Source organism: Clupea harengus, chromosome 17 (assembly GCF_900700415.2).
Source record: "Clupea harengus chromosome 17, Ch_v2.0.2, whole genome shotgun sequence".
NCBI lineage: Eukaryota > Metazoa > Chordata > Actinopteri > Clupeiformes > Clupeidae > Clupea > Clupea harengus.
Window position 1 is genome coordinate 26,908,982 of NC_045168.1, and position 9,261 is coordinate 26,918,242.

Below are 9,261 nucleotides of genomic sequence, written 5' to 3' on the forward strand. Positions count from 1 at the left end.
GGATGTCTGTCCGTCACTTTTTGTTAAGAGTCGGATTTTCAACATTTCTCAGCTCGCTGAACATTTCATGGATGTTTCACTCCCCATAGCAGAGAATAGTATATCCAAGTCCAATAGGCCTGCTTCACACTGCCTGCGGTGCGGTTGCCTGGCGTCTGCGTTGCGGTACTGCGGTCTTGGTTTCTTCTGCGGTGCTGCTACCGCCAGCCCTATCTTTCTGCACTTAGTTTGCCTTTGTTGACAGTTGTACTTTTATTTAGTTGTACAGTTGACTTTTATTACCCTCTTTCAGAGCGAGAGAGAGAGAGAGGGCGCAACAGAAAACTAACTTATCGATATAATGTAATTATTGCCTACATCGGGTTACTATATAGTACACATGTAGCCTCCACTTTCCCCTTTTATTACACGCAATTGCTAAGATGGTTAAAAATATATATTTATATGTCTGTCATGACCAGGGATGGATTACCGAAAGGGCCTACCGGGCCCATGAGCTCAGGGGGCCCCTAAGCCAGAGCGTCTGCGTGAAGTAGCTGTTATTAACTTTGCATTTCTTGTTGCATAGTCAATATTAGAGGTTGCTTAAATGTATCTCTTATTTGTGGTTGGAAGTGGTGTATTTTGTTTATTTGCTGTTGGCTTTAATTGAGTGTTCCTTCGCTGTGTTAGAAAATGTGTATGTGGGCTGTAAATCCTGTTGAGGGACAGGTGCATTTAGTTATTGTGCTGTTGAAATTTTTTTTAATTACATTTAAGTCATGTTTTGTGAGCACACAAGAATTGTTTGGCGCGCGAAGGACAGAGGGGGGCCTTTTACACGTCCAGGCCCAGGGGCCCATGGTTTCATAATCAGTCCATGGTCATGACTCTGTGTCTGTGAATGTTGCCCCCAAACATCGAAACTGCAGCGGAACGGGTCAGTTTATGCAATGTTGCTGGTATGATGTCTATATGAATATTACAACATCTTTTTCCTGAGAACCGCTTTTTTTTTGTGCATGCTCAAACCTGTAAACATGGCCGCCGAAGTGAAAATCAACAGGTAACGCAGCCAGTGAGAGACGGGCCTCAGACTGCTGTACAGTGCGAGTGAGAGTGAGCGATTGCCATGTTTGCACTGTGCGGCCCACTACGTCTGTGTGGCAGTTTTAAGGTAGAAGTCAACGATGTTGCAATATTTAATATCACTGAACAACTGAACCAGACCTGTTTACGAAACGCCTTGCGAATGTAGTATGCTTGTACGTGTTGTCTTTTGTGTATGTATGTGTGAGCGGTGGAGATGGCTCACAGATTTTTTACGGCTTTAAATCACTGATCTCATGGATTTCAGTCAGTTGACAGGTATGATTGTAAGTTTGCCAACTTGGGTGCATTCCATCATAGACGGTCTTGTGAAACAGAACACACCTGCACATCCGTGTACATTCAACATCGCACTCTTCGTGGAGTGAGAACTTTATTGGAAATTGAGTTTCGGTGTTCCATTTCCTTGCTACATGTTTTAAGATATAAACAGGTATTCGGTAAAAACCTGTCCTTGTATATTTGTGACCGTGTACACATGTACACAAAACAATAAGACAGGGATGAATAATGAATTGTCAGGTCTGGGGAGTTTCATGGCATTTATGAATAAAGTAACACTGCCATACTACAACTGGGTCCAATAGAAGAGTTGCTTGGGTGCTGCTGACGTATTTAAAACAAGATTGCCACAACCATGATTACATTATGAGGGACCAAGGGGAAATGAACATAAAACAACCCAGCAGCTCTGTGTCTCATATCTTGACTGGGGGGAAAGATGTTTGTGTTTGTGGGTATACTATGATGCATTATGAAGGGCAGCAGTTTCAGTTGTAGAGATGCAGTGTTATATGATTTGATTAAGTTTCAGAAAGTTTGGATTCATTTCACAGTAGATTAAACAGTAGGTTAAACACTTCACTGTCATGACTATACCATGTGCATACATATTGTGCAAAGAAATACTGCGCAGCATAATGTAATATAACTTACATTGTACAAGTTTGGCTCAAACTAGAGCAAAGGCAAAACGTTTCAAGTATTTTAAATTTTAAATACAATAATTAAGCACTTTGTGCAACACTACGCATATATATTGCGTTCTGTTTTGTGGCATCAATATACATTGTATGGGCATAAACTACTGTTATGCACCGTTCACTAAACCACTTCAAATAACAATAGTCAGCAGGTCAAAACTTTTTTTTTGCACAAGGCTAATGAAATAGTTGATTTCATTTCAAACATAACTGAGAGCATACACTTATATTTGCACTAAATCTATATTAGGTATGGTAAATGTTACTTAAACACCTGTACGACAACAAAGAAGCTTTTACTTAATTTTTTGATCTTCATGTTCTGCAAGTAAGTGTTCTTGACAAAACATTTTCAGATAATCCCAATTCAGATCAAACTTGGTACATTAGATCATTACCTCTTAACCAGTTGTCAGTGTGTGGTGCCACAAATTCACTTTTCTTTCCTGCACTCTTTTCCCTGTTCTTTAAGTCCTTTCTTATTTGTCAAGACACCTTACTAACGCACATACTCATCTGCAGGTACCTCAAACACCTCAGAACATAGACTGCTTTGGAGAGGTGCATTTGTAATGGATAACTGCTCTGATCGCGCTTGAAACATAAGCTCTGGCAAAGCGCACTTCATATTGTCATCACTAGGGGGCGCCAAACCTGAGGCGTCTTCGGCAAGTTCATTCACAAATAGGGCCTCCATGACGGTCTGGGTCTCATTTTCCTCACCTGTGGCAATACAAGAGATTGAAATGAGACGGAGCATTTTAACAACTCAATTGACACAGAGTGTTTCACTAACACTTACACCCGCCCTTGCTCTTACCAAGAGAACTCTCATTTCCTACCCCCTGATATGGGCTGTGGTTGTTGGCAGATGATGTGGACGCATTCCTGCACTCAGACAATTCTGTGTCCACGGTCCCAGAGAGATCAGATGTGTCTGTAGGTTAAGAGGAATTTTAATTTGTTTCCCCCATCGTCACATTGTTTACAAAAAATAAATGTGGATTGGAATGAATGGGAGGGGAGACCTTGATCTGTATCAGACAGAGTAGATGGAGGTAGTGTTGGTACTGGGGAACACTGGATTGAGATCTCCACACTCTCCAAAGATCCTTTGTCATGATCCATCTGGTCCAAACCAACCTCAAAAGCATTACATTACATTGCATTTCAGCTTTATCATATCTATTCACTAGATAATAATAGGCTGGTATCCTCCTGAGAACCAACCCATAGACTTGTGTCCTCTGTAGTTCACATGTTTAACCCTAACTAGTGAGGAAATCACAAACAAAGAAATTGGCTGACACTTTTTTTTCTTGGTTCCCAGGAGGATATGTTACCTATAAATGTTTTATTTTAAGTATTGAAATGAGTGCATTTGCAACCTTACCTCCCTATTTGTATCTTTGTCAGAAAGATCCCCCTCATATATGTCTTGTAAAGCTGGCTGTGACGGTATGCGATGTAGGTAGCCATATCCGATTCCACAACCTAGGCTGAACAGCAATCAAATAACATGCCCTGTTTAATGCGATGTTAAGAAATTACAGTGATTCTATGGAGGGAATTCACTGAAAAACATTGCAACACTTTAAGAGATATTTTACAGAGCCTAGGTTCATGATGGAAATGTTTTTTTTTAGCTTCCTTTATGTTCCCTTGTAATACATTTTACATTTCCATGCACTAGCCTACATTTCACATCACCTCACAATCCTTTTGCGAACTCCATCTCTAGGTCTATTTGCCACTAACATGCAACGCCACTACATGATCAGCTCATAGAATTGTACTTTGATCTTGGCATATATATTAAATAATGATTAATGATGAATGATAATGATTGAATAAAGATGAAATATGCGAATAGTTTTACTGCTGATCAGCATGGCTATTTCATCCGGGGAAAGTAAACTTAAAGGAATACTGAGAATGCGAGGGCGAACTAAAAGAAAGCATTAAAGTGGTCTGCAGGATACAGGGAGGGAGGGATCGCAAAAAAAAAAGAAATTCTCAGCAAAATATTTCAATGCCACCTTTTCACCGATTTAATATCAACCAAACAAAACTGGGCCTGTTTCCCTATAACAATAAATCTTCGAGTTCTCTACTAAGTAATTTCACAAACGTTAAGGTTCTACACACGTTTCCTGAACAAGCACGTAAAGTGGACACGCGTGCACTTCACTTGAGTAGTACTTAACGGACGCTGTCCATGTAAACAGTGCTGAAATATCCCCTAATTTGGTGATTTCAAGGGACGTCACTGACCTTTGAACTTCACAGGACCTACATGTTAACTGACCTAAAGGCGGAAAAAAGACCTAAAGGCGAAATGACTACTGCTGAGTCAGAGATAAACTATTGAACGTTAAAGACATTAAGACATTTACACGCAATACCGTGGTACATCAGAGGTTAAATGCGCTTGCTATGCTATCAGTTGAAATTTCATTCATGGATTGGAGGACTTTGATGGAAAAGTTATTGACATGTTTTTCTTTTCAAGCAATGAACATTAAGTCACTGGTGAGTCTATTGCATTCTTACAAGGTGTGTTATTTTGGCAGTAGGTTAAAGCTCGGAAAGCAATGGGTGTTATTACAGTTGTGTAGACCACAATGATTGTATACTGCTTGATAACTCCTGCGCTGCATTACGTTAATGTGTGATTTCATTGATAACGTGCGTTATTCACTGAGCAAGAAGGTTTGTTTATAGTATCATTGACGAGTCAGATATTACCCACACAGAGATGATTGTGCCCCACCAGGCTCTACGTGCCAGAGACCCCCTGTTGTCAGGCATTATATTTAGCAGAAGGTTAAAGCTTAAATCACATTGACCCTCTCATTAATACTGGTAAGCAGGGGTGGGTAGAGTAAACTAAAGCTGTGCTCAAGTTAAAGTAGTGTTACTTCATAATGATAATGACTGAAGTTGAAGTAAAGTATCCATTCAAATAATTACTGGAGTAAGAGTAGAAATGTATCTCATAAAATGAGTACTCAAGTAATGAGTAACTTTATATTTAGGAGGATATTCGTTACACCTATTAGGCATATGTATTATATTAAAATGTGGGGTTATGCCCTAAAATATAAAAAATCGGAGTGTAGCTCACTTTTACACCACTGTCGTAAATACAAATCACGCTTAGGGACCCCCTAATGGTCAGTGTACACACGTATTTGTTGACAAGCTGAAGGATATGGAACCGGCAAAGACAACGTGTAGCATGTACAAGCATGTAGACTGACAAGATAGAGTAATATCACAAGATTTTACACAAATATGACAAATATGAAATATGGCATAGTTTCATTAATTGTGATTTTGGAGATGAACGTGAACCTAACCAAAGAATAAAAAAAAAGAAAGACAAATCTTAATTTAGCTTAATTTAAGTACTGCTTGCCTTTTTTAGCCCATATACATTGTTTACTTGACTTTACTGAAGATGACTTTGGCTGTTGTGAGAACACTTTTAATCCCTGATCAGCAAAGCTAACTACATGTAGCTCCTGTTCCCCTTGTGAAATTAGAGACGCATTAAGATAAGTGACTTGCCTTGTAGCCTGTTATTTTTTCTTCGGTAGCAGAGGGATAGCAACAGATTTTAGATATAAAATGGGTCTATGGTCTATACAGAGATGACATACACGTTCATTTTAATGAACATAATTAAATGTGGGGTCTCTCAAGCAGTTATTTTAGTTATCTTGACGATTTTCCAAAACCCTGTTCATTGGGATTTCTTCTTAAAGCCGGAACATGCCATAATGCGAATCCGCCGCACACAAAATGATGACGGTAACTCCCACACTCTACACAGAGGCCAATGTGGCGTCTACGTCTATGTTTATGTAGCCAAAGCAGTCGACATGAGGCCAATGTGGCGTCTACGTCGATGTTTATGTAGCCAAAGCAGTCGACATGAGGCCAATGTGGCGTCTACGTCGATGTTTATGTAGCCAAAGCAGTCGACATGAGGCCAATGTGGCGTCTACGTCGATGTTTATGTAGCCAAAGCAGTCGACATGAGGCCAATGTGACGTCTACGTCTATGTTTATGTAGCCAAAGCAGTCGACATGGCTAGAAGCTGTGCAGGTGTGAAAAGACATCATTTATAAAAGTAGCGAGACACCTACTAATGTAACGGAGTGCAAGTATATTTTGGTAAAAGTACTCCAGTAAAAGTGAAATGTATTCTGCATTAAATGTACTCCTTCAAGTACAATTTATTGGGAAAAAAAATACTTAACTACATGTAACAGAGTACACGTAGTGTGTTATACTGCCCACCTCTGCTGGTGTGTAGGTTAAGTTAGTTAGCTCTTGTTTATAGCTCTGGGGTATATTTTCACAGCAGCTCACCTGCCTTCTCCACCCCAGGCACCATTGGGGGTGACCACCACCTCCCTGCACTCGTCCGTCTGACTGTTGTACACGAGGAGCTTCAGGGGCTTCCCCTCGCAGGACTCAATCATGGAAAAGAAGTTCTCAGACTGTGAGGGTTAAAGGTCGTAGACGTACACAGATTGCTGTAGTAATGCTCCTCTATTTTCATGAATTCAGAGTCTCAAAGTACTGAATATGGATGGGCATAATACGCAGACAACACTTACATCTTGTAGCACCTGGTCTGCTCCCACTATGTAGTCCAGGTGTGCTTGTAACCCAGCAAGAGCTGCTGGAGAATTTGGTTCTACATCCTTAAAAGGGCAAATACAAATTTCAATCTGTGTTTTTTGATAGTGCGAATCTTACATTTCAAATGCATTTTGAACAATTCCACCATTAGCACCTCATATTGATAGCACACATTCAGGTATAATAGCATTGTAATAGCATTTAATGACAACGTTTAAGGTGCCTCACCAAGACATGCCAGACATTCTCATTGGCTCCTTGGTAACTGCAGAATCTGACACTGGCACCCAAAAGGCCTTGGCCGCCCCACATGTTACTGGGAACCACTTCCAGCTCTCGAATCCTCAAGGCTTTTGAGCTATAGACCTCCAGTTTGACTGGTTTCTCCACATTGGCTTTGAGCAGGTCTTTGAGTGTGTCATTCTCCTTGTCCTTGGAGAAAGCAGAGTGTTCTATGAGGAACACTTAAATCATCTGCATGCACACAATAATTGTATTTGCGTTAATCATGATTGAAACTGTGAACTTGTTACACATTTCTTTCAATAAACTTACCAGACGAGTGTTTCCAATTGATAAAATGAAATCGAAAAAGGGTTGTAATCCTGCTATTTGTGCAGGCGAATTCTCTTGAATCTGTGAATACACAAGATTTGCATTTCAATGATGATTTCAACAACAAATGAGAAAATCACATCAAAGCTCATATTGGTCCCCGGAGGGACACATTTTTCTAAGTATCCACAAATACTGTTTTGATTGACTTAAAATGTTCATCATTTTATACTGTATGAGCATCTAACAGGACAGTTGATTTCGATAATGTAATGCAGTTTTCATTGCTTTATTCTAAACTAAAATAACTTTAAACTAAATCTTCCTAAGTGTCTGTTTTCACCTCAAATTATCTAAATATTTGCCAGGGAGAAAGAGAACACAAATTTGAAAACGATGTGAATTGTGGGCCTATTTGCAAAGGCAGCTACAAATACCAACAGCACAAAAACATTAACATATCACAAAGGGCCCTTAAAGTTTTATCTGGACTCATGACCCTGTCATTGCCTTTGTTCAAGCACCATTACTGTAAAACACAATTTTGGTGGAATTAGTTAGTGGGGTAAATGAGTAATAGGCCTACATATCCTGCATATAAATAGCATATAATACATTTAGGAAAGGTACAGTTGGCATCTCTCCATTTCAACAACTATGATTTTCATTTTTTAACCACAGCAGTGGACTCAATCACATAACAACCGGGTCTGTTTAAGATATTCTGAAAAATTCTTGATAAGGTCCTAAATTAAATTTGTAATTTCAGTTGACTTGCATAGGCAAACAATTATATTCATGCATCTGGTATTAGCTTAGCTGCTGCCACACATGCTAATGTGAGACAACAGCAACGTCACGCTGAACATTACCTGGTTGACGAAGTTGTTCGCCTAACCTACTCCTTTAAATTTACTTTCGCTTAAATACACACTATGCCTAAGGTCCCCACAGTTGTCATTTTAAACGGGTGTTGTTGTCACTTCACATACCACCCCATTCATTCAGGAAAACTCGCCCTACGCCCTACCTGCTACGGAAGTAGCACACATTATGTCAACACAGCATATCCTGATGCGAGCAAAATGCCCACTACTTATAATAAAATAAAATAAAAATGCACCTTGGGATCTAATATTTTGTCAGCTAATAGCCTATCACGCTCGTTCAACAACGCCGACTGACGTCTTACCCCATGAACATGATAACCGCCGGTTCCCCCTTCCACATTGAAACTTTGTGTCAACCCCATCTCTGAATCACCAGACAAATCATCAGCACTATTCGTTAAGTCTGGTGAAATAGCCTGTTAGAGCAAAACTGACGCAAAGGAAGTTAAGTAGGCATACGAATAACTCACAATGTAAGTTACCCTGTCGCCTCAGTAACCTAGCCTGCACTACACCTGATTGATCAGTATGCGATGCAATGGGCAGGGCTATTCCCAGTCCGATCATGTGGACATTGTTGACGCTTTAGCAGGACATTGTTGACGCTTTAGCAGACAAGATGAGACATTATTTTTAAATCGTTTTTAACTACAAATCATAAATTGGCACCGCACCCCTCGTTTTCATGATGATTGACATCGCTTGTAATTACACACACATTATTCATCAAGCTAGATTTTATGATGCAACCAGACCTACTGCACTCAATCAAAATATATTTCACATTTGTTATTCTATTTTCTCTGTTTCCAATAGGTAGGCTAGTTTCAGTAGTAGCGTGATTGGAGGACATAGGCGTTGTTTTTCTTTTTTTCAATTGTATGCAATATGCCTACAATTTTTTTTATTTGCAAGGTGTGGTCTGCCAATATCTACAATTCCATATATTCTAGCTTAATTAGATAATTCTATCTATTCAATTATATCCACTGTAGTAGCGCATAACAGAGAGTACGCTATATTATGCGTGGTCTCTTGTCCTTTGTTGAGCAAAGCAGACGCCATAAAGTCAAGTCAAGTCAAGTGT

At 39.7% G+C, this 9,261-nt stretch overlaps 1 protein-coding gene across 2 annotated transcripts; it reads right to left on the reverse strand.

Annotated features, from left to right (window-relative positions):
• Window positions 1-1,426: 1,426 nt before the first annotated feature.
• On the reverse strand, window positions 1,427-8,701 carry gorasp1b (golgi reassembly stacking protein 1b). 2 transcript variants are annotated; one of them, XM_031584332.2, is made up of 9 exons: window positions 8,477-8,701; window positions 7,285-7,365; window positions 6,958-7,161; window positions 6,705-6,791; window positions 6,454-6,584; window positions 3,466-3,571; window positions 3,101-3,200; window positions 2,893-3,009; window positions 1,427-2,795 (listed from the first exon to the last, which is right to left on the reverse strand). In XM_031584332.2, the coding sequence occupies exons 1-9, from the start codon at window positions 8,534-8,536 to the stop codon at window positions 2,572-2,574; spliced, it is 1,110 nt and encodes a 369-aa protein (XP_031440192.1). In that variant the 5' UTR covers window positions 8,537-8,701; the 3' UTR covers window positions 1,427-2,571. The 2 variants fall into 2 exon arrangements, with proteins under 2 accessions (XP_031440192.1, XP_031440191.1); XM_031584331.2 differs by having other exon boundaries at window positions 3,101-3,215.
• Between the last annotated feature and the right edge of the window lie 560 nt (window positions 8,702-9,261).